Below are 23,453 nucleotides of genomic sequence, written 5' to 3'. Positions count from 1 at the left end.
AGAAAGGAACTAAGTAGCCTACATTTTAAGTACTGTACTTAAGTACAATTTTGAGCTACTTTTACTGTACTTGAATATTTCCATACTAATTCATATTTAGTCCACTTTATGTATTTAACAGGTGCAGACACCAGTTACCTTTCAGGTGCACATTTTACATTGAAACAATTTAAGTTGATAGATTACAATGAATATCAAATATTATACCAGGGGTTCCACTCTTCAGTCTTGTAAGCTCTTCAAGAAAAGGATGAGGACGAGGCACCAAGGAAGAGAACCCAAATGCAAACTACCAGAAAGAGGAGTTTATGGATATATTGCAACGGTGAACATATGTAAGTCCAAACAGAGATTGTTTGGAATCCGGAGAATAGCAGGAATGGGACAGGGAGAAGGGCAGGCAGGTAGACAAGTAGACAACAGGTTCCAGGAAACAGTAGAATATCAGGTGCTCAAACGCAAGAAGCAACAAAGCAGTGTTGTCAATCTGGACTGGAGTGAGTGGAAAGAGCTGGTTAAATACTACAGGCCTGACAAGGGGAAATCTAAACAGGTGAACATGTGAGTGGGAACAATCAGGTGACTGGGACTGGAGAGACAGGAGTTACTGCAGGACAGATATGGGAGTGGCTGAATGTGCAAGTGAGGTTCTTGGGACAGTGGAAAAAAATCAGAGGGCATCTAATGGACAGGTAGAGAATGGCAATGAGTGTGTTTGAAGAAGTGGAAATGTGGCTGGAATAAAAGACAGAGAGGCTGAATGTGACATTATTTCTACTGATACTGTATTTATGTGCCTGTTCTGATATGTTTGTGTGTTTTAAATGGCCACACTGAACCTCAAATTACCACACTAAAAACCTGGGGCCATTTAAACTTATACGATAGCGATACTGGCTATACAATTCAAAGAGACAAGGAAGAACAGGGGGTTAATAAGGGCTCAGCACCTCATTTTTCCCTGGGGCCTGATCCCATGAGATCAGTCACATCTGTGTAACAGTTAACAGCATTCTCAAACCACTTTTATTGGATCAGGCTTATAACACACATACTCTGGCTGAGTCATGCACCTTTATTGACACATTAGCTGAATACCCGGATTACTACTTTAAGTAGGCTACTTGTGTAGCCTCATACTTTTGTAAAACGTTTGCCCTAAATTGTTCGTCGCAGGCTACCGTACTGTTCGCCAACTGAATAAGTAGTTGCTATGCAACCTGAGCCGCGTCGCCTCCCTGTTTCACAATGGCTGAAAGAAGTTTTGATAAAAAGGTCAGTCCGTCTCAGTGTGTCGTCTCGCAAGTTTGTAGCCTCATTGTTTCAAACAACACGGTAGTATATGCCACCAGCAAGCGTTTAAACCTAATTATTTGTTTCCAACAGGTGAAGTCGCTGACCTTTGTCAACAAACATGAACACAAGCTGCGTTCACCAGCTAGTCACGCTGCCTTCCTCTCGTATTATGCGACGTTTAATAATCAGTTCTGTCACCTCGAACATTACTAATGTTGAGATGGAGGAAAACTAAATAAGTAGCGTTACAGATATTCATCACAAGTTATAGGACTGCTGCAGTGTGTAAAATATACATTTAGTTGGGATTTTTTTTCCACCAGCATTCGTCATAAATTGCTTTAAATACATTTTCACAATGTGTAAAACATTTTTTGGAAAGAGCCAAAGTGCTCATTTTCCCTTTGAATTCAAAATGCTGAGCCTATGCATAGAAAGTGCAGTAGCATACATCCTCTAATCGTGCAAGTTACCATATCGTATTATACAGTTTATTACCATCATACACCATCACTCACCTAATCACTTCAACCTTGGTGTACAAACATGTCCCAATATGGTTCCACTTTCTACTGGAGTGCCATGTTATAGAGAGGTTTTATATGCCGTTCAGTTAATTAGGAAGGTCTGTAAAGTGTGAGTGCAGGAGCTATACAGTCTGACTGATACTTTATCTTTCAGACAAATAACAGTATCAAACGCTATTTATTTAAATATCAGATTTGTTTCTAAAAGAAACAAACATCCCTTAAATTATTTTGTTTTTAAGAATTGTGAACAGTCGTCCACTGAGTGAAACATTTAGCATTTACAAAAATTCACTTTTAAGTTTTGGTAGACAAACTGAATGCTAATTCTGTGCGGCACTTTCTTGTTACTTATCAGACAATATACTGATGTGTGTCTGCTAATGTATCTGTGAATCTGAGATTTAAAAAAAAACAAGGCAAACCGCAATTCATTTTAAAATATAATCTAATCTCATGAAATGTGAAATTTTACCATCGCAAATTAATGTTACAAATTCTATTGCTTTGTCTTAAATTTTTTCCAAGAAACATCCGTCCTCTAGCAGTAAGGCTGTGAGGTCCAAAATGGTTGAAGTAAAGCCGCAGGCAAAATCTGCCCCTGGTCCAATAAAGAAGCACACAAATGAACTTCTTGCTAAGGAAGAACAATACAAGTAAGAGTACCTGTTCCAATAGACATATATTTCTCTCAAGTTTTCAAGAAGGAGTGATCCATGTAAATCATATAGAAGCACATAGAATAAGGCACACTTCTTCCCATACATTGGTTAAACTCTATTTTGATTCTGTCATAAAACCACCAGAGATAGAAATTCATCACTTGTAAACTCGAAATCTTGTTATAAATATTCTTAAAAACACAATTGATGTTTTGTATTTCTCGCAGTTCTGTAGCCCTGGAAATCCCTCTTCATGTTAAAAACAACCCCTTGATATTATTATTCTCCATTTTATTTCCTTTAGACTCTTAAATGCAGAGCTGGAAGCCAAAACAGCAGATCTAGTAAGACAGGCAGAACAACTTTTGGTAAGTTATTATCCACATGTTGAAATTTTAATGAGTAAGGACTTGTTTCAAAAAAGTGAGTCTCGCTCTTGGTGTTTATCGGATTTTAGAGGGAACAGAGTGAAGTTCTGTCAAAACCCTTCTCCACCCTCCTGCTCACAGTCAGTGAAGATGAAGAGGAGTCAAGGTAATACACATCTTAGGCTCAGATCTTTGGAGGCTTCTCACAAGAATGGTTGCTGACTTTTCAGTGGTTCATTTTCTTGTGACTACTGCAAAGGTCCACATTTATTCTAGCCTCCAAACAGACCATTCACAAGCAGTTTAAGACAGATAATAAACCAAAATCATCAATATAATATGTATGTATTTATCTCCCAAAATGTCTCTCTGTCTATCTGTTCACCTCCAGGAAGATAAAGCCTCAACCGAACACCTTGAAGGAGCCTGGTTTAAAGGTATCAGTTTAGATGATGAAGTTTATATTTCTGAAACTGGCAGACACTTTATTCAACAGATTAATTTACAATCCCGAGGTATGGTTTGTTAATGCTTGAGGCCTATATGTCATTATGCTGTTTCTAATTGCCATCCTTCTTCTTAGGATGTGATCCAAAAAAGAATTGCATCAACATCACACAACACGTGTACTGGAAAACCAAGAAAAGAGCCTCACTGTAAAACGATGTGAGTTTGATTGTAAAACATTTTTAGAGTCATTTAGAACCAGTTTTATTCATGAGAAAATAATACTGTAGGTCATGCATTTTATTGAATATATTCTGCATTGATTTTCCGCTAAAAGTTTCTAAATCATTCGCTTGATTTCAGAACCCCAAAGATAGCTCATGTGGCGGATTTAGCAGATGTAGAAGACTCTGAAAATGTTTTCCTGGCAAAGACAATTCGGAGCATGGAGATGAAGATGAACAACACTGTGATTCAAGAACATTTTGTGGATGATGAGGCTAATGCTGGAGACGATGTAGGATCAGGTAATGTTCGTCACCTTGTAAAAAGTAAAGCCATGTCTTATTTATGAATTGCAATTAGAAACAATTTTCACAAATATGTATTTAAAGACATGTCATTTTGTCTTAGAACTACCTAAAAGCTCCACAGGTTCAGTAGTTTTCAGTTCTTCAGAGTCTGAATGCATTTTAAGACAATAAATGATACATTCACATTATTCATTAATACATTTCCTAACCAAGATGATTTGTATGTTGGGGTTAATGTTTGATCATAAAGTTACTAAGAAATTATTTTCCATGAAGAAATATCCAAACCTAATTTTTCATAAATAAAATCTAAATTGGAGCTTTAACATTAAATAATCCATTTTTCAGTCTTCTTAATGTATTTATTGAGGGGAAAGTCATTTTTCACGGAATCATAAGTCTGTGTTGCTCTTGTTTTATCAAGGTGTTTCAGATGCTCAAATCCGAGTTCAGAAGGCAAAACTTCGGATCATGCAAGAAGAACTGGATCAACTCTCACGTGAATATTATGAGAAGGTAATTTGTTGAAAGGCGAGTAGTTATCGCCCTCTTCCCCACCTTTCAGCAGAGGAGGAAAGAGCTTTAGTTAAACAGCCGTAAGCCATCTCGTGATGGAAAACAGACTTGATGTTGTTTATATAACATCATGTGTCTGCTGTTGCAGGATGATGAAAATGCGAAGCTTGGTGCTAAAATAAAGGAGCTTGAGGAGGAACGAGCCAAACTGCAGAAAACAACAAACATCCAGCAGACGCAGATTGAAAAGCACAGAGCTTTAGCAGAGGAGGCCAACAAAAAATGTGATGTTCTTCAACTGCAAGTGTCTGCATTACACAAGGTCTGTAAAATGTCAATACTGACAATGTTCAACCATCTTATATGACTCATGTGAACTGCTCATGAGAGATCCTTTCCTGGCTTTGCTCTGTGCAGGAAGTAGAACATCTAAATAGATCTCACAAACAAGCAGCGGCTGCGCACAGCACATTGGAGGTTCGCCTGAACAGAGCTTTGGAGGAGGGGGAGAGGTTCAAGACTCAACTGAACAAGATGAAACAGATGAACAAGGTTTGCAAATTACACTGCTGATAAACACATTATCTAATTATTCAAATGTGATTTTTGTTTTATTACAACCTACAGATTTGTATGTATAAAAGAATAGTGTTAAACTGCTAGTGACTTGTCAGCTAAACTTTCTACAGTGTACAATCTAGTGTGCATTTAAAATTATTTTAAATGATACAAGGACTATCAAAGACGTGATCAATAAAACAAAAAAAAAATTGATAATCAAAGAATCAAATATTTATTTAAATTTAACATCTATTACACTCATGAGTGTCTTAGTATTATAATTTCATGATCACAAAAGTATGAGTGAAGCAAAGTGCTAACATGTTTGAGGTAAAAAGATAATGTATAATAATATGATAGTATGATAATGTATCCTTTGAGCAGATAAATGTCTCTGATCAAAAAGATATTGAAATGGGGAGCTCCATAATGTCACACAGTAATAAACTACACTCGGAAACAAAACTTGGAATTTGATATTTGAAAATGGAAAGGGGAAAGTGTATTTAACTGTTTGTATTTCCAAAAGTACCAGCTTCAACTGAATCTCAACATGTTTTTAATTGTTTGCAAAGGTGTCCTCAAGTTGCCCAAAAGTTGTGATCTGTTTCTCTTCTAATTTCAATCTTTTAAATCATTTTGAATTAGGACCAGATAAGCGAGGAACATCAGAGTAAAGAAAATCTACTTGCTGAAAACAAAATGCTAAAAAAACAGAAAGCAGAACTCATTGTAGGTTTCAAGAAACAGCTTAAGCTGATTGACATTCTCAAAAGACAAAAGGTACGCGTCTCCACCGCTTACATCTGGTTTATACACACCCTGTGCTCAGCTTAATCAATAACTGACTTTTTGTTTTGTGCAGATGCATTTTGAAGCTGCCAAGCTGCTGTCGTTCACAGAAGACGAGTTCATGAAAGCTCTTGACTGGGGGAAGTCAGAGACACAGAGAGGTTCAGATAAATAAAAGAGTTTGGGCTTACAGTGAATTTAGATTTAGAGATTTGCCTCCTAATTATTGTCACGATAAGCCAGCAGAAAGCCTCAGATCTTTTCTGAAATTATTCTTTATTTAGATCCTGTCAGCGCAGTCCAAATAAAAACATGTCAATTAATAATGTTGTTGTTACTGAATGCTACACAAGCGCTATTATGGATGCTAAGAAATTAAATTATTTTGAGTGTAACCCTAAACTGCCATCTAGTGGCGTAGTATGTAATTTACTCATTGCCATCACAGCCGTCCTCAGAAAAGATGTCCGCCTGGCGGGTTTTAAAGTTTTTTCTGAAGTCTTCATCAAAGTGCTCCAGGTCGTCTTCACGGAGCAAGCCCTGAAAATGGATACACTCATGGTCATACCGGCATGCACCTCTGTAACATTATTTATGATTCATACACTGCATCATACCTTTGGTAGGTATCCAAGGAGTTTTGTTGCGTGGCGCTTGAGAAGTCGTTGCCTCTCCTCTTCAACAATCTGCAGACGCAGCGCCTCCCTCTCCTGCTCAAGTGCTCTTTCTTTAGCCTCCAGTTCCTTGAAGAGCGAGATTAATGTTATTACCAAAGCAGGTCATTCAACGTAACCAACAAAGGTCATTCACTACAGTTTATTTTGTGTTTCACTTCTGTTTTCACTTCAGTTTATGCGGTAGAATTTTGAAAGTATTCAGCCATGCTACTAGAAGTCAGGATGTTTGTCATGTTTGGCTACTACATTGATACATCTTTAGACTTTGCAAGTTTTAAACATCGAATATCATCATGAAAAAATGTGATTGCTGGTTACTGTTGCCTTCTATACTAGCATCAGGACCTCTGACAGTAAATCTAGACCATTCTTGATGTGAATATGCTCGTACCATGTCAGCCTTATGTTGCAGTCTTCTGTCCTCGATCATTTTCTCCACCTCGCGTTTGTGCTCAAGTTGCTTCATGCGTCGTTTCTGGGCATTCATCTGCTCTAAGCGATCGTCTTCTGCAAACTTAGCCATCATTATTTTCATGAAGGCCTCCTCTTCCTCTTTCTCTGCCTGCTTTCGCATCTCTTTGAAAGCCAACTGCTGCTGGCAGGACTGCTGCATCAACAACTTCTGTCGGATTTTATTCTCCATCGCTTCCTGTTTGATGAATGTTTAAGAAAACATTAAGATCATTCAGGTGCACTTCTCAAGCTGCAGAGCGCACAATACTGTGTGCGTCTCATGGGTCATATTGGTCATTCTTCATTCTTTTCCATTGTTTGTTTGTTTTTTTATTCAAATTAATTGATGAATATATTTGTTTTTACTTTGTCTCAACTGTTAACTTGTTACAGTCAGAATCGTTAGAATGGGTGTTTGGCAATACTACTACTACTACTCACAATGTCTCTCTGCCTGTGAGCCTCTTCCTGTTCTTCCAAACAAAGTTCCTCGCGGACACGGTCCATCTCTTCTCGCTGCTGCCTCTCCACTTCCATCTTCTTAGACAGCTAGAGAAGAACACATAGGAAGGATTTAGTGGTAAATACAGGACTGTGTCAATGAATGAAAAGATATAGTATTAGAATCTTTTTTTTTTAAAAGTCGTCTTAACTATTTTATGAAGATGTTCTTTTCCTTCTTCCCTCTCTCTGATCTTAGCCATTCTGATCTCCTCTACGTTGTTCCGATGGCTCACAAACTCCATGATCCGTTTATTCTCGGCCTCCATCCTTTCTTGCTCCATGCGTCTCCACTCGGCCTGGTGTTTCTGGAATTCTTCAATGTGTTGCTGAGTGGCTCTGACCTTCTCCAGTTTCAGCTGTCTCTCCCTTAAGAAAACATTATTGTTCAATAAATCCATCATCTGAAAGAACGCTCTATTTAAAATGCATACAAATACTAAACCAGAGAACTAAAAACTATGTTCAGTATTTAGTTGTATGGATAAATTCAGTGGTTGAATTTGTAAGTCATTGGAAATTTAAATTGTCTGCAATGCCAATTTCTATAAGTTCCATGGATACAATATGATTTGAACATATCTACTACTTTCTTGAATTCAACAGCTCAGTATAAGCATGCCCCATTTAAATTGATGGAATTCAAGTTTTCTTGAAACAAACTGACTTTATGCATTGTGCATTCCTGTTAAAGACCGGAAGAATGAATAATGAAGGACTCACATCTGATCCTCTTCGTAAATCTTCCTGACAATCTCATCAACCATGAGCTTCTCTTGGAGGAACTCCTCATACGCCTCTTGTCTCTTGTGCTCCCTCTCCACGAGCTGCTGTTCCAGCTCTCTCTGACACCGCACCAGCTCTTCGTGGCGTTTCTGCTGCACTTTCTGCTCCTCAATGTCTGCTCGCTCATATTCGCTCTTCATCTTGCGGGCTAAGTCTGCCTCCTCGCGCTAATGTCAGAAAAAGAACATGCACAGTAGCTAGCCTGTATTGAATGTTCGGTATTTAGCATTTTGTAAAATTGACTTTGAGGTATGATTTTTTTTTTTCCTCAGACCTTTACTCAACAAACTGTATTCAAAGATTAGTCCCATCCAACTTTAGCTTTTGCTCACCATTGTTTCAAACCTCCTAGCTTCCTGCTCAGCAATTTGTGCAGCTCTTCCCTTATTCAAATATGCAGATTTCAGTTTTGACTCAAGATCTCGAAGCTCGATGCTGCAAGATATTTAAATACATTTTAAAACGTGCAAAAATAATGGGGAACCCAAAGCAGGGAAAGACAACACTAAACAAAAAGTGTTGCTTTTGTATATTGAGCCAGAATTTAAAGTATGTCCAGGTAATGAAGTTGGGGCCCATACCTGTTCTCTTTAATATATTGTCTCATTTTCTCATCTCTTTGTGTCTCAAAGTTGATGCGCGCCAGCTCCTTAGCCATTCTCTCCTCTTGCTCGAGTTGCTTGTATCTATTTATTTTCTCCTCCTTTGCCTGAAAGTAAAGTTAAATTATGATAATCAACATCTGAGTTTAGGCAAGTTACAGTTTATACGTTGATGAGACAGCGTAGTGTTGTATAAAGCAGTGCTAATCAAAGGTTGGATCTCACACCACCAATGGGCTTTGATTTGACCCGATTTAATCGTGGTTGCCAATAAAAACAGAAAATTCAATTTGGACTATTTTTAATTAAAACAGCTTACTCCCAAATCCTCCATGTTACCCATAAAATAAGGTTGCTTTAAAACATCTGCATCGGTTTCAAACATCCACAATTGTGGGTTATTTTTCCAGCAGAAACAAGAGGGCAGTTCAGTTCTAGTCAACAGTAAAATACACTTACATTGTCACCAGTTAACATAGTCAAAGTGGACGAACACTGTTTCTCTGATGTTTATGTTGTAATGTTATGATGCAGGCCATATGATCTGCACAGAGAATTGTTTTTTTTGTCTGCCGTTTACATTCCTCCTTATGGACCTCTAAAAAAACAACTGCAGGACTTTTGCACTAGTGTTTTTATTTTATTTTGTAATGCTTTTCTCTACAACTGCAGTGTTGCACAATGACATAAAATTATCATTGCATTCTAATGCCATCAAAGCGAATCATTGAGCCTAATTTATTTCCTTGAAAAAATGTTGTTGATGTTTACAAGCACTGTATCTGTCAATGTATCTGTTTTGCACTGAACCAAGACATTGAGATGGGGCGTCCGGGACAACTTAAGAGTGGCCACTTGTCATATAATCTGCACAAAAGGAATACACTTGCACCTTCAGCATGTTGCTCTCCATTAGCCTCTCCTCGAGTTCCTCCTGAGCCTGTCGCTGGGACCTCCTCCTCTCGAGACTCTCCTCGTCGAGCAGCCCGGCCCGCTGCTGCCTCTCTCGGGCCAAGCGGTCGGCCTCCTGCTGCCGGAGCTGCTCCTGCTGCCGGTGCTGAGACAGCCAATTCTGCTGGCTGCACCCCGAGGGCCGACTCTGTCCCAAAGAAGCACACGAGAAGTAGACAGAGAAGCAGTGACACGCTGATAACAGTGCGGTCACGTGGCTAACAGTCGAGCTCAAGTTAAGTGGGACTTCGAGTCGGCAACGAGGATTTACCATGTCTGCGGTGCTTTTTGTCGCTTCCTGCCTTCTGAGTTTAGCTCCTCTTAACTCTGTAATGCGTAAACACTTTTGGATTAATGAACTTCACGCGAGTTTCGACGCTTGTCAACAGGGAAGATTAATTATCCGTCGTTAACTTGCAGGGTCGCCGGGTTTCCGAGGTTGTTTGGGGTTTCGTTGTCGTGGGAACGCCGCGTCTTCTCAGCCAATAAGAATGGGCGCTGACGATGACGTCAGATCCGGGAAAATCTAAACTTCTTCACGCCTCATTTTAATTGTTTATGACGTGGAAGATTGCTTAATGAAAATTCCGTAATAGGACATAATATATAAATTAATTATGCTATATATTTTAATATAATAGTGATGTAACTAATCTGTATTTTCATGTCATTGTGTCCTTGAGCAAGACACTAAACCCTGAATTGATTCCCTTGCTGTATCTCCAGCAAACATGCAAGTTGCTTTGGATAAAAGCTTTAGCTAAATGAAATGTAATATTTTATATTTGTTTTACTACTAACCATGTATTGTATAAGGGCTCTGCTGAATATGGCACAGTAAAATAAAGGCTTACAAATACACCTGTCAGAAATATTTAAGGAATAAGTAAAGATAATATCCAAATGTCTGTGCTCTCTGCAGTTAATTGGTGACCTACAGGACTAAATAGTCTGCCTGCTTTCAAGTGCAACATTCAGAAAAATAACAAGCAAAGATTCAAACGTCTTGTAATAAAGATTTATTTACACAACCGACAGGAAAACACTGACCCAAACCCAGTACTATATCCATCTCGGGAGAACACAATATCTTGGGAGGAATGTATTCAAAACAGACTCTGGATTACATTTACTGTGTCCTCCTAGATACATTTACAGACTTGCTCCATAGAAACTACACAAGTGAAAATCTTTATTAAAAACCTATGAAATAAAGATTTAATTTGGAGCGATTAAGTCAGACAAAGTAAACAAACCATACTGTATAAACTATTCCCAGAGCTTCAGGAATTATACTTTTGTTTCACTGTGTATGCAAAATAAAAGGGAACTTTATCAACCAGGAGCTGAGGGGTAACAATTGGTTGACATATTTCCTCAAGTTACAAGTGTGGCGCCCAATGTTGTGTTTACATGTATTTTATAAGCTTGCACTTTCAACACAGTTAAAAGGAAGACAATTAAATATACTTGAGCACATTGGTATTCGTAAAATTATTCTGCTCACTCCTCAAATAATTATTTCACCTAATATTAATTACATTTTCTCAATTGTATCTACACACTCTCTCTCTCAGAGGCCGGTTACAATATATATACATTTACTATATAATTTGTAATAGTTATAGCAACTTTCTGAGTGTTGGGATACATGTTCAAAACCAGCTGATAACAATATAATGTATCTGCACCACCTGTAGACTTTTCTGTAAACACTGTAAAAGAATTCAGTGACATTGTATTTTCTTGCTGTAACATAACAAAATTACATAATAATGGGAGGGGAGATTACTTTTAAGAACACAAAATGTAAATAAACTAGGTCTTAAAAGCCCAAACAAACTAAAACAAATGTGAACTAAAAATCAAGCTAACAGTGCAAAACTAAATCTCATATGGAATCAGGACTCAAACAGACTTTGATAATTTAAACAATAAATTACCAAAGAGAATGTGAGCATACCTATTCTATACCAGAAAAGTCAAGTCATTGACAAATGTGTTAATCTTAAAATAAAAAACTTGAGCAGAATACTGACACATGTTTTTCTTCGTGTTAAGGACATCAATTAGGTTTTGAAACTTTTAAGTATTACCAAATGGGCCACAATCATTTAGGTTTAATTTTTGAGGTTTTAAACTATGACTATACAAATTATATAACTATGTAGTTTATAGGGCGAATAAGAAGACTGCAGTAGACATTTTTATTCATAAATACAAAGACATCTATTTAGGTAATGGAGGTTTTACAGAAGAGAAACAATACCAGCAGCCAAAACAACACGATCATATTGAATTTTTTTAAAAAAAGAAACAAGGCCAACTGCAGCAGTTATTCTTAACAGCGTAATTGTGCAGTCATCTCTGTGTCAGGAGCATTGTTGATTTAGTTTATTGGTCACTCAACTCATGCTCAGGGGAGCTGCTCTCCGACATCTCGACTCTCAGAGTTACTCACTGACTCGTGACAGAGATCTAAAACTGCATCCGTTGCCGATATAGCGGGCAGCGACAAGTGCTTTGAGTGTCCTTCAGAGGAACCTTCAATGAAAGCTATTTCTCTGGGACACTTTTCCGGATTAGAATCTATTAACATCAGCTGCGATTCCAGTAGGTCAACTGGGCCGACAGTAACATTTCCAGATGTGACACTTTCCACTAGTTCCCCGTCATTTTCCTTTGGTCTTTGAGCAAGTGCCGGCGTCAAGACGTACAAGACTTTTGCAGGCTGCTTCAGGAGGAGTTGCCTGCACAAAAATAAGAGGGCAGCATTAAAAAAAGCATCCTGTTAACCGGTGCTCGAGTGAAACCAAAGAGGTATAATGAAGTTTAGGAATTAATGATGGTTAAATGATTATTCTTTTAATCTCGCCCTATACGCCAATTATTTGATGGATTAAGGTTTTGGTCTTCAATAAAATCTTAAAAGAGTAAAAACTGTAATAAAAAAGGTTTCAGCATCAGAGAAAATCAGGACAACTCCACATTCAAAAGGCTGGAAACAGCATTTTTGGCCATTTCTGGATTGAAAATTACTTTAATCAAGAATTTATTAGGAAAATCGTTGCCATTTATATATTTCTACCAACCAACTAATCGATTACTCGACAAACGTTTGAAGAAAAATTAGTCTTTGTACTAACTGGCCATGAAGACCACTTTAAGCAAATCAATGTGTATAAGGAGGTAGAAGTTTCCCAGCCGGATAATGCAAAGACAGAGTGCACCATTGTGACAAGACAATCTTGATATTTTCATGAACAAGAACATTTACAAAAAAGATTTACAGCTGTGGTAAAAAAAAAAAAAAAAAATAAAATAAAACAAAGATACAATTTAATTTCAGTACTTATAATTTAATAAATGTTCTTAGGACTTCAACATTAAGTATTTTTCATGGATTAAAGAAAGTCGGATGACAACGTGTAATGTGGGTAGTAGTTTCTACTCACACTTGATCTTTGGCTTTGATATCTGCTGGGTTAAAAACAAGAAACAAACTTCAAGCAACGTGCAACACTAAAAACTGTCTTTGAGTCAGGTGCCACAAGAAAAAAGACACTTACCTTTCTCCTGAATGACTTTGCATATGTGATTTGGTTTATCGGTTAAATGTTTACTCATCAGGTCACCACCGCCCGATGCTTCCATGAGGAGGTCGCAGTTGAGACAGACCAGGGTTAATCTGAGGGAAACAAAATTGTACGTTTGTGCAGTTTCAATCAAAAAACACTTTATTTGGACTTAATGATGCATACTTACTTTAATGCAGATGAATTTATCTTATGGTGCATTTTCCAAAATCTGTCTTTGCTTATGGTGCTATGACATCTAACAAAAGGACAAAGAAAGGTTTGTCACAAGATTTATCAGATAAATACACTGGGCCTAAAATAATGTAATTCCTTCCCTCACCTTATCATATGATTCCCAATGGCGACTTTGCAACTTGTCCGATACTTGCACGCGCCACAATTTGAAATCATTGGGAAATGAGAAAAGAAGTTGTCGACTTGTGTGTTGCACTCGATGCATGTGTAAGCCCCTCCATTGGCTCTGAAATGTGCACAAAACAACAATTAATCAATCAAACAAACAATCAAAAGAGATTGAGAATACCCTCTTGTTCTGGGTCAAGCCAGAGTTTAAGACACTGAAAGAGATAAATGATCAGAACTGTCGCAATCTGAGTTGGTGCATCATAGCAGATGCACCAACTAATTACTTATGTGTGCAGAGAAGTCTGCAAGTTCCTGATTTTATTCTACTCGTCTGAACTCTCCTGCTACACCACTACATTATCTCATGTCATATCTGCTTAAAAGCCCACACCATGTGAGTAAAGACACTATGTTGTTTTTGATTACTGAGCCCAATTAGCCAAATATCACACTCATCAACACTCATTAGTTTGTTGAGGAAGGATTTTCCACTCTATATGCTTTACAGCATATTATTTTTAGCCAGCCTAATAAGACTGTCAGGAAAATGTATTGAAAATGCAATTAGCCACTTTGTGTATTACGAGGCTTTAATAACTTCTATTAATCAGCTCACACCCCGTCATAAATATTCAGGACGTGGGGGTGTATATCAATGGTCTAGTAAGATGTGGGACATGCTGGAGATTTTCTTGGGCAGCTTTCAACCTAATACTACTAAAACCTTCTAATAACAAATATTTAACCCCTATTTTAGTTTTAACTGCTGCAAAAATGATTAGTCTATATAAACAAATAATTCTGTTCCAAAAAAATATAAATTATGGATTGCTGTAGTATCAACCTGAGATTTTTGAGCGCCAGATTGTGTTTGGTAGTCCGGCCATCTTGCTTCTTGGTCTGAATAATCTTTGCTTTTCCGGCTACCGAGACGATGGACTTAACCTTTGATACACCGACTGGAGGTTTGGTTCGCTTATTGAAACTTGGTGTTTTTGAACCGACAATAAAGCCAGATTGATCAGGGGAGGTCTGCAATGTGGATGTCTTCGCTGCGAGCGAGGCTCGAATGGTCACCTGGAAAGGGGACACAATGTGCATTGATGCTGAATTAAATTTGTGTTACTATAAGAATAGTCTAAAAAGGTCCAAAAGGAATCATACTGAATTTATTATGACTAGGCGAGACCTTTGTTCCCGGAGGAAGGCCTTCCAGGGCTCGAGGTTTTCTGAAAGTCTTGTGGAAGTGAGTCCTGTGCTCTACTCTTTCCTTGTAGGTGAGGAAATTCAGTCGGCATTTTCCACAGCGATTGATCCCTTTTTTCTGAAATAGAAAAAACCTGATTAATAAGTGGTGTGACTTGAGGCTAATTGCCAAGATGTTTCATTTGGATTCACTGAAAGAATATAATAAGTATAAAAGAAACTACTTTCATTGCTATTAATAGAGCAGCAATTCATTTTGTTTGGTTCCAACTCTACCATATGTATTGCTCCTTTAGGGCAGGTAAAGAGAAGCAGGTTTTATTGTCAGCCTTTTATGTATTATAGTAAGGCGCAAGGCAGACAACCAAATCAATCCAACTATGGGAACTGGAGCAAATAGTAGAAACTAAAAGTGAGTTCAAACTCTTGCAAAGATACTTTTTTTTACAATGTCAGGAATTCACAGTAAACACATTGCTTTGTTGGCCATGACTCCAAATCTGAATAAATGAAATGCAGCATCGTACCTGATGTTTCATGTAGTGTTGCATGTACATATGACCACTTCTCAGAACTTTGAGACAGAAGGGACAGAGCAGGTCTTTTGTGTTTTCATGGACACTTCGGAAATGTGTCTCCACTTCTGAGAAGAAAGAGGATCTGTAATTGCAGACCTGCGGAATCAGTAAAACAGAATTTCTGTATCAGTGAATGTTTTCAACATTTCAAGATTCGACCAAATCAAAGTTAAGTATGAAGTGACCGACCTGGCAGACGTAGGGCATTTCGCCAGGCTTGTGGTTGTCCTTCATGTGTTCGAGGAGAACTTGCTCTGACTCAAACGCCAGCTCGCATATCTTGCAATTGGCTTGAAAAGAGAATGACAAAGAAAATTACAAAAGGCCACATAGTGTTTGAGCAAACTGTCATCCATCAACTGTCAGATTGAGCCGTAAAGATTATTATGTCATACTTGAGGATTCGATCGGGCTGTGAGCGCTCTCAATGTGGCACTGCAGCTGGAATGGAGTCAAGTACTGTCGATAGCAATGCTGGCAGGTTGTGTGGCTTTCATAGCTCTCGCTGTTCTGCTTTTCCAGCTCCAGGTGGTGCTTCATGTGGTTCATAAACCTGTATGAGACGGAAAGTTCACACAGACATTAAATAACAAATGGTAAGGCTGTAGTTCATGGGGAGAGTGGTCTTCCTGAAACCACAAGGTAGCCAGTTCGGTCCCCTATAGTCTGCATGTAGACGTGTCCTTGAGCAACACACCAAACACAGTTGCTCCCCGGGTGCTTCACGGCTGCTCCTTAATTACTAAGGATGAGTTAAAATGTAGAGAATACATTTCCCCTTGTGTGACTATTAAGGGATTTAAAATTTGAAAATTATTAAATAAATATAGAGCTGAAAAGAAGTATATTAACATAACATGTATCTGCACATTTTTTTTATATACCTGGTTGTGTTTTTTTTTTAAATGTCAACCTATTCTGTTTTTCAGCTGTAAAGATTTGTAAAGTTTTGAAGATTTGTAAAGCTGTGATTTGCTGCTTTTGTTTGTCATATATGATAGTGATTTATGTATGTATGTTTGTTGGGGTTTAGATTGTTGGTCAGATAAAACAATCAATATATCTTACTGGACTTTCTGAATTTCTAATGGGCATTTTCTCACTACGTCTTTGACATTTCATAGAATAAAAATTGCCCAATAAATCTAGAAAATTATTGGCCAATTGATTGTGAAAAAAAAAGGATCTTCTTTGTACCTCTTCATTTAACCGGCTCATAATCTATAATGCAGTATATCTAGTGATCTGAGAAATATTTCCATAAAAAAAGAAAAGAAATTGGCACATTAAAACCAAACTTATAATAATATTCATAGCTTTGGCACTGTGGTTAGTGTCAAGGTCCCAAAGGTTTTCAAGATAAATGAAGTATTTTTCTTGCACCTTACTTCCTAAGCATGCATAATGGCCATTATAATATCAGTAATTACACAAATATTTTGTTTCGCCTAATGATGTAGTGTTTCACTGCTGCAACTAGCGCCTCCACAGCTACCTGCCACCGCTGCCCTGACAAGGCACGGCCCATTTTTCAGCCGGCACATTCTGCTGCCTCAGCTCCCCTAATAGATTTTTTTATGTGGAGGAACTATGACCTTGACTGTGAGAGTGTGGTTGCAGTACAAATGTGTTTCCCCATTAAAAGCAGCTTACAGAAGCTTTTTTTGTTGTTGCAATGTTCTGAATCAAAGTTATTTATTCAAAGGAACCGTTATTTCAGCACCTCAACTAGCTGTCATTTTTCATGTTTAGGCCCATGAGGGGAAATGGTCTGAAACGGTCATAAATCTGAGGAAAACTGCAGTGAAGACCAAGGTAGACGTCCACACTGTCTTTATTGGCAATGAACAGATAGCTATTCAGCAAGTCCTTTAAATCCCAGTCTGTTTTTTTGAGAGCATATTAACGACTATATAGACGGGGAGGCTGAATGTTAGAAAACATTTCATTGTCATTCAGAGCTGCTCCACACCCTTGTTGAATATTTAGCAAAATAAATATATAAATGGATTATAAGGCTATTGTACTGAGTTGAGGAAGAAAAGATATGATCATACCTGATGTTGTTTTTGAGAACTTTTAAACAGCTCTGGCACTTGAAAGTGGAGTTGGGCTTCTGCTCCTTTTTGATCCCATCTCCATCAAACCGTCCGTAGTAAAACTCTGAGACCAGCATGATACGCTTTGCACCAATATTCAGATTTGATGTAGTACTTTCCAAAGTTGCACAGCAGGTCTGAAAGAAGTATATGTTTTACATAAACAAGCAAGCATTATGTTCATGCTTTTTAGGTGGATACATATTCACACCCCATTTTCACATTAATTTCCACTCATGAACACCATATCTCAATATTTTTTACTCACCGACATATGCAGTTTCAGGGCTCCTTGTGTGGGAAATTTTTCTTGACACTTATGGCATCTTTTCTTAAAGATCCCATTTTCTACTGGAACTATGACTTTTGGCGTCCCTACAGAAAAACAGCTTGGATGTTACAATCGACAGTGCGTACAGTAATTTGATTACAAAACTGCAACCCAAAAAGGAAAAACTTGCCAACTACAGAGTGATACTTCAGCTTTGAACAGCAGCATGTTCAGAGTTTGTTGGAGTTGTCGCCAACAACAAAAATCAAGAAAGAGAAAGAGCCGTGTGTGTCTTAATACACATGAAGGTTTTCCTCCGTATTTGTGCTGGAGACTTTTGGGTTACCGAAGATGAACCGGAAAAGAAAACACATACAGTACCAGAAGTTTCTGTCAAGTTTGAATGACAGAAACTGTGTTTTACATAGAGTTAACATGGAAATTAACTTACTCTTAGTTTGGTGGATAACATTAACTTGAATTGCTGGTGTTATTGGTGTAAAAATATTTTCTTCATTGACAATTTGGGGGACAAACGTAGCGAACTGGCCTCACACGGCTCTGCAGCAGGAAAACAAATCTGTATTCCTTGTCAATTTAGCACGCAATTATTTTCTTCAAATGACTACATTTACCATCAGCGCTAATTGGAAATCAACATAAAAAGGGGCGAATTCACCCTATAAAATTATAGCTGGAACAGAAACTTACCCAAATCAATCTTGGCTCTTTTTGACGGGCTGTCAATTTGCTGTGGTAGTAAAACTCGTTTGACTAGACTTTGATCTGTATGAAATAAAAATAATACATAAACAATTGGGTTATTCTCAGCTGATCGGCAAGTATGGTGAAATAATGTGAAACATTACATTGGAAAATACCTCCGTTATTGTTTGTGGCCTGTACAGGCATAGAAAATGTCTGAAGAGATTGTGAGAAGGAGTGGTTGAGTTGCATCTGTTGAGATTGAGCTGAATACACAGCAGGACTCTGCACGTTAGACAACGTCACAACATTGTTGCTGATCTGTTGCACCTGAGGCCTGTGGACAGCACCAGGCATTACTGTGGCTGATGTGACTTGCTGAAAAAGATGCTGCTGACCAGCTGAAAGACACAACATTACCAGATAAGAATATCTTTGATTAAGCTTTTCCCGTGACAAAGCAGGTTTCCTCCTCATATTATATCATATTCAAATGTACCTGGTACGATTGTAAATGAAGTCCCAGGAGGGTAGTGGCTCCCGAGCGAGGCAATAAACTCACTGTTGTTTGCCAATTGTGAAGAAGTGACAATAAAACCCTATTTAAAAAAAGCAAGACAAAACATGTACCTAACAGCTGTTTGTCTTTATTGCACAATATTTGCAAACCACATTTTAAAATCACAAAAATACCTGGTTATTGACAATAACAGGCTGTGGGGTCACTGTTGTCAGAGTGGGTGTTGCCGTACTCACTGCCTTTCCAGTCAGACTCAATGGCATCATTATTGGTGAAGAGCCAATGACAGGCTTAGGTTCAATATGCTTTATTTCTAGTTTTGTTGCACTGTTCCTCTGAGTAGGTGGAGGATACGGTGGAGGTTTAGGCTTATCATCCTTCTGGTTATGAGCTGCAAGAACATACAAAGGGGTCGAAATACAAACTTTAACAGGATATTTTCTCTTCGTATGCTTGTAAACTTGAGCAAATTGAGCAAAGATTATCTGCAACAAAAAATATGACTATTCATTAAAAGATACATATACAATAATATGAATTCAATATTAAACTATCATTACTGAGCCAATATAAAATGGTGCGTTACTAAAAAGCAGATGGTGATTCTGAACTAGACATACGATTACACAATTATTTGTTGTTTGTGGAGCTTAAAACAACAAAATGAGGTGTTTAAACACATTAACATAATGAACGTGTGCTGTGACATACAGAGCACTCCAACGAAGATGGGTTCATCGTCGTCATCGTCATCATCTATCAATTGAACTTCAGGAACTTGTTTTTGCCACGGCTCCAGCTCCTCCTCAACACACTCCATAAAAAGTTCAGACATCGTGGATCTGCAGCAGAAGAACACAATATTTAGCCAAAATGAACATTAATCTTTTCATTGTACGAAGTAACTTCTTCAGCTGCTAAATACTCCACTTTGTTCACCAGTTAATACTAACTCTGTCTGTCATTAAGTGGAGGGCCAGTACTGTCAGGCTTTTCCTGTCAGGCCAGTAAAGTCAGGTTTTTCCTCAAAAACAGCTTGCAGCTGTGACTGAAATGTTGAGAGTAGTAAAGAGGACAGTAATATTGTGGGCCGTGAAACCAAAACAATTAGCTGAAAGAAGATAAAATACACTGTAAAGGCCAGTGGGGCTGCAGAGACTTAATAATGGGCTCAGTGCTGTAGGCTTTACTTTACATGGACATTTTAAACAATGGTAATACTCAAGTATTGCTTTAAAAGTAAGTGTGATTTGTTAAAAGGGGACGAACCAAAACAGTGCAACCACTACAAAAATATAGATGCAAATTTATTTGAATAAAAAATAAACGTGACAGAAAGCCAATGTACTCTAAATAGATGAGAAACAACCAGGGCCCGCTGTCAACTTTTCAACTTCCTTCCAAGATGGCGACAGCATGTAAGCATGTCATTTCTATAGAAATAGCAAAACCTTTGCCCAAATAAAGACAAACACATTATAAAATCTAATCAGTCATAATTACTTCCTAACGTATCTGCACGTGCTGAAGAACACTGTTTAATCAAATCCCAAATTAAACGTTTAAATAAAACTAAATGAAAACATAGATATTAGTTTTCCTCAAACTTCTGAAAAGTAACCAGATAAACGATGTACCATTGTTAGTAATCGTTATGTTCGTGTAGCTCGTTCACGTCTACCTGTGTTGTCAAAACCAGGTAGCTAATGCTAACAAGCTAACATATTCCAACGCTCCTGCTCTTCAACTGCTGCAAACGCGACATGGTTAAAGCACTGCACGTTTTTTTTTTCCAGCAGGAATTGGTAAAGATGTCAACACATGTACATCTTCAACGTTGCAGGAGCTGTCGGTTATCAATCCCCGCACCATAACATTAGCTCGTTAGCACGGTCACACTGTGTGAGAGGTGGCTGATGGGACAAAGACTGCACTCGGAGTTGGGTGTACATGCTGCGTGTTTCCGCCTACCTCTCTCACAGACAGCCTCCGGTTTGGAAGGAAAGGCCGTGTCTGGATACCAACTGCAGCGCAATTGGTGCACGTCGGTCTGAGGAAGATACTGTTCATAGAGTGCGGGTCTACCTCACACAGCAGGGAGAAGGTTGTACCGCTAGCATGGACTGTGTTGTGTGTAAATTGTTAGCCCGGAAGACGGCGGAAGTAGTCGGACTGTGTAGACCAATCAGAAATCCCTTCCGTTGGGTTTTTGTAGTACTTCATGGACTCACCCGCAGTATTTCCATATAATAATTTAATCCAATTAGGCAATACAAATTTGTTTCGATTCTAGATTTAAGTTTGACCATTGTCACAGTCTTGTATTCCATAACTTTATTTAGTTTGATCATTTTTGAAAAGTGAATGGAACAACTTTCACGGCATTGGTCGTCAAACATGTTTGTCGTGGAGAAAATCAGTAGACTGTAAACTAAATACTTATGTGCTGCTTGACAGCTACCTACATTTGTTTTTTTTATCAGATTTAAAACTTGATATCACACCATCCTTATTGTATTATAGAGAAACTATAAAAGACAACAAGCATTTAAATAATGAAGCATGTGGACATGTTTTTGTCTTCTCTTTCTCAATTTAATCATGTATTTGACTGTACACAATATTACAATGCAAGCTGTAACTTTGATGTAGAATGTAGCCAACATGCCGGTACAACAGATTCCACTACATTTAGTTTAAAATTAAATTAATTTGAACTTAACATGAGGCAACAGTTTCTGTGTGCAGGGCTCGTCAGACTTTCGCCAGGCTGGAAGAGCCAATAGAATCACTTGGATGTGCAAATAATCTGCAGGTTATTCAATTGTGCATTGTACATAACCCATTATATTTATAACACATTTCAAATACACACACTTAACTGTTGGGACACTAAAGGTAATGAGTCATTGTTTGTTTGATGTGCTAGTTGATTAAAGTTTAATAACGGTAAAGCATGGCAGAGAAAAGGGTACGAGACGGTCTGTGAATTGAACTAGTCTGAATGCAGCTGGTTACATGATGTTGCAAATACTTTAGGACTCCATACACTGGATAATGACACAGGGGTGTTGCTGATTTGATTCACCTCAGAAGTGTGGACAACACTAAAGGCCTCAGGTGTTAGAGTGCTCCTGACAAGCTGACCAGCTCTGAAGAGATGACGATTCTGGTTTACAGTCTATTCGGTCATCACCTATAACAACATACGAGAAGATCAAATCTGACATTTCAACAGAATACAATTGAACTTTGGCAAATTACCATATTTGGTCATAATGTGATATAGCACACATGCATTCTAGTTAAACTCAATCCATCAATGAAATACCTTTTTATATTTCTAAATACCACTCAAACATAAATATTACAATAAACTATAAATGTTCCACAAACAGAAACAGGTTCATTTTGAAATGAATACATAATAACATTTCTCCAGTCTAGAGTATAGAAATGCAATGTTTGAAAAGCTCAACACCAATATGTTTCATCAAGAATTTAAGGCGACATACTCAACTCCTCAGCATCATCCTCTTCTTTCAGGTGAACATGTAAAGTATGTTTCTGCCACAGCTTCATTACAGTCCAGTAAAAGCTCAGAGGTTGTGGACCTGTAAAAGAATTAAAAAAAGAATAAACACACTTCGTTTGCATCATATAAAAAATGTAAGCCCAAATGTTTACTCTTTGTATCCTTTCAAATTTTTACGTTATACTTCCTCTAAACAATGTATAAGTGTATGTATAGATTAAAGACCTCTGTTGCCACATGTGTGGTTTCACTCTGACGTTCCACATCATCTTGTTGGCACTGTTTACCTCTGCAGACACATGTAGAAAGTCAGTTTCTGACAATTCAGAAATTGTGACAACATGCGGACATTTACACTTTTGTGACACCAATGTGGTGATCACAACATCTGTAAAATATGTGCTCCAAAGAAGAAGCCACCGAGTGACGCAAAGCAGTAATTCCATACGAGGGTGTTCTGTTCGTACAACTGGTGAGTGAAAAAACAACGCAAGGTTAAGACTGCTTACCTTTCAGAGGCCGAGACACACCCGAGACTTGATAGTGCTGAAGGCTCTTTCGTACATGTTCCAGTAGAGGTCATCAATATCAAGGATCTTGTCTCATAACTGTAAAAAAGAAAAAAAAAGGAAAAAACACTGGCCTTAGACACAAAACCTCATGTTAAGCATGCAAACTTGTCTTTGGCTTGACAAACACCTAAGCTACGGGTCGACTTGTTCCAAGTTTACCTGGTAGAAGTCTTGTCTAAAGGAGATAGTGCCGAAAGCTGGTTCTGCATCCAAGACTAAGGAGTAGATCTCTTTTTATTTAATTTTTTTTACAGACAACTCGATTTGGGTGAACCAACAGTCTAACTATGAGTACCAACATAAATGTTTGTCTTCAAAATGAAAAACAGTACATATATTAAACATATGCAT

At 38.0% G+C, this 23,453-nt stretch overlaps 3 protein-coding genes across 6 annotated transcripts; 1 reads left to right on the top strand and 2 right to left on the bottom strand.

Moving 5' to 3' along the window:
* Positions 1-1,213: 1,213 nt before the first annotated feature.
* tex9 (testis expressed 9) lies at positions 1,214-6,028 on the top strand. Its single transcript, XM_068576193.1, has 12 exons — positions 1,214-1,275; positions 2,352-2,479; positions 2,790-2,853; positions 2,943-3,019; positions 3,245-3,290; positions 3,437-3,519; positions 3,664-3,827; positions 4,258-4,349; positions 4,498-4,671; positions 4,767-4,901; positions 5,559-5,693; positions 5,776-6,028. The coding sequence occupies exons 1-12, from the start codon at positions 1,249-1,251 to the stop codon at positions 5,875-5,877; spliced, it is 1,227 nt and encodes a 408-aa protein (XP_068432294.1). The 5' UTR covers positions 1,214-1,248; the 3' UTR covers positions 5,878-6,028.
* mns1 (meiosis-specific nuclear structural 1) lies at positions 5,453-10,120 on the bottom strand. Its single transcript, XM_068576074.1, has 10 exons — positions 9,944-10,120; positions 9,614-9,820; positions 8,701-8,828; positions 8,452-8,554; positions 8,057-8,286; positions 7,486-7,702; positions 7,274-7,381; positions 6,771-7,028; positions 6,320-6,445; positions 5,453-6,242 (listed from the first exon to the last, which is right to left on the bottom strand). The coding sequence occupies exons 1-10, from the start codon at positions 9,944-9,946 to the stop codon at positions 6,132-6,134; spliced, it is 1,491 nt and encodes a 496-aa protein (XP_068432175.1). The 5' UTR covers positions 9,947-10,120; the 3' UTR covers positions 5,453-6,131.
* A 589-nt stretch (positions 10,121-10,709) lies between these two features.
* On the bottom strand, positions 10,710-23,238 carry LOC137784775 (zinc finger protein 280C-like). Of its 4 annotated transcripts, XM_068575808.1 has the most exons (21): positions 23,040-23,238; positions 22,756-22,819; positions 22,511-22,609; positions 22,084-22,191; positions 19,707-19,837; positions 19,169-19,386; positions 18,975-19,074; positions 18,652-18,876; positions 18,482-18,556; positions 17,768-17,874; positions 17,458-17,636; positions 15,796-15,953; positions 15,590-15,690; positions 15,350-15,496; positions 14,806-14,940; positions 14,461-14,693; positions 13,591-13,731; positions 13,438-13,506; positions 13,242-13,360; positions 13,128-13,152; positions 10,710-12,422 (listed from the first exon to the last, which is right to left on the bottom strand). In XM_068575808.1, exons 5-21 carry the CDS (start codon positions 19,828-19,830, stop codon positions 12,089-12,091), a joined length of 2,490 nt encoding a protein of 829 aa, XP_068431909.1. In that variant the 5' UTR covers positions 19,831-19,837; positions 22,084-22,191; positions 22,511-22,609; positions 22,756-22,819; positions 23,040-23,238; the 3' UTR covers positions 10,710-12,088. The 4 variants fall into 4 exon arrangements, with proteins under 4 accessions (XP_068431909.1, XP_068431830.1, XP_068431989.1 ...); XM_068575729.1 differs by lacking the exons at positions 22,084-22,191; positions 22,511-22,609; positions 22,756-22,819; positions 23,040-23,238 and adding an exon at positions 20,967-21,133; XM_068575888.1 differs by lacking the exons at positions 22,084-22,191; positions 22,511-22,609; positions 22,756-22,819; positions 23,040-23,238 and adding an exon at positions 20,967-21,133 and having other exon boundaries at positions 13,128-13,149.
* Positions 23,239-23,453: the final 215 nt, after the last annotated feature.

This window comes from Clinocottus analis, unplaced genomic scaffold (assembly GCF_023055335.1).
Source record: "Clinocottus analis isolate CAN_PGR_092001 unplaced genomic scaffold, fCliAna1.0.p SCAF_1, whole genome shotgun sequence".
NCBI lineage: Eukaryota > Metazoa > Chordata > Actinopteri > Perciformes > Cottidae > Clinocottus > Clinocottus analis.
This window is presented reverse-complemented; position numbering and strand designations above follow the sequence as displayed.

What these genes read in the sequence shown, in the direction of transcription:
- tex9 (XM_068576193.1), top strand. Translation starts at nt 1,249, where the DNA reads ATGGCTGAAAGAAGTTTTGATAAAAAG. An exon ending in GCTAAGGAAGAACAATACAA is followed by an intron (nt 2,480 to 2,789) that starts GTAAGAGTACCT and finishes TATTTCCTTTAG; the next exon opens with ACTCTTAAATGCAGAGCTGG. An exon ending in TGAAGGAGCCTGGTTTAAAG is followed by an intron (nt 3,291 to 3,436) that starts GTATCAGTTTAG and finishes CCTTCTTCTTAG; the next exon opens with GATGTGATCCAAAAAAGAAT.
- mns1 (XM_068576074.1), bottom strand. An exon ending in AAGAACATCTTCATAAAATA is followed by an intron (nt 7,382 to 7,485) that starts GTTAAGACGACT and finishes GTTCTTCTCTAG; the next exon opens with CTGTCTAAGAAGATGGAAGT. An exon ending in TGCAACATAAGGCTGACATG is followed by an intron (nt 6,446 to 6,770) that starts GTACGAGCATAT and finishes TCGCTCTTCAAG; the next exon opens with GAACTGGAGGCTAAAGAAAG.
- LOC137784775 (XM_068575808.1), bottom strand. Translation starts at nt 19,830, where the DNA reads ATGTCTGAACTTTTTATGGAGTGTGTTGAGGAGGAGCTGGAGCCGTGG. An exon ending in CATCTTCGTTGGAGTGCTCT is followed by an intron (nt 19,387 to 19,706) that starts GTATGTCACAGC and finishes ATGTTCTTGCAG; the next exon opens with CTCATAACCAGAAGGATGAT. An exon ending in GCCTTCCTCCGGGAACAAAG is followed by an intron (nt 14,694 to 14,805) that starts GTCTCGCCTAGT and finishes TCCCCTTTCCAG; the next exon opens with GTGACCATTCGAGCCTCGCT.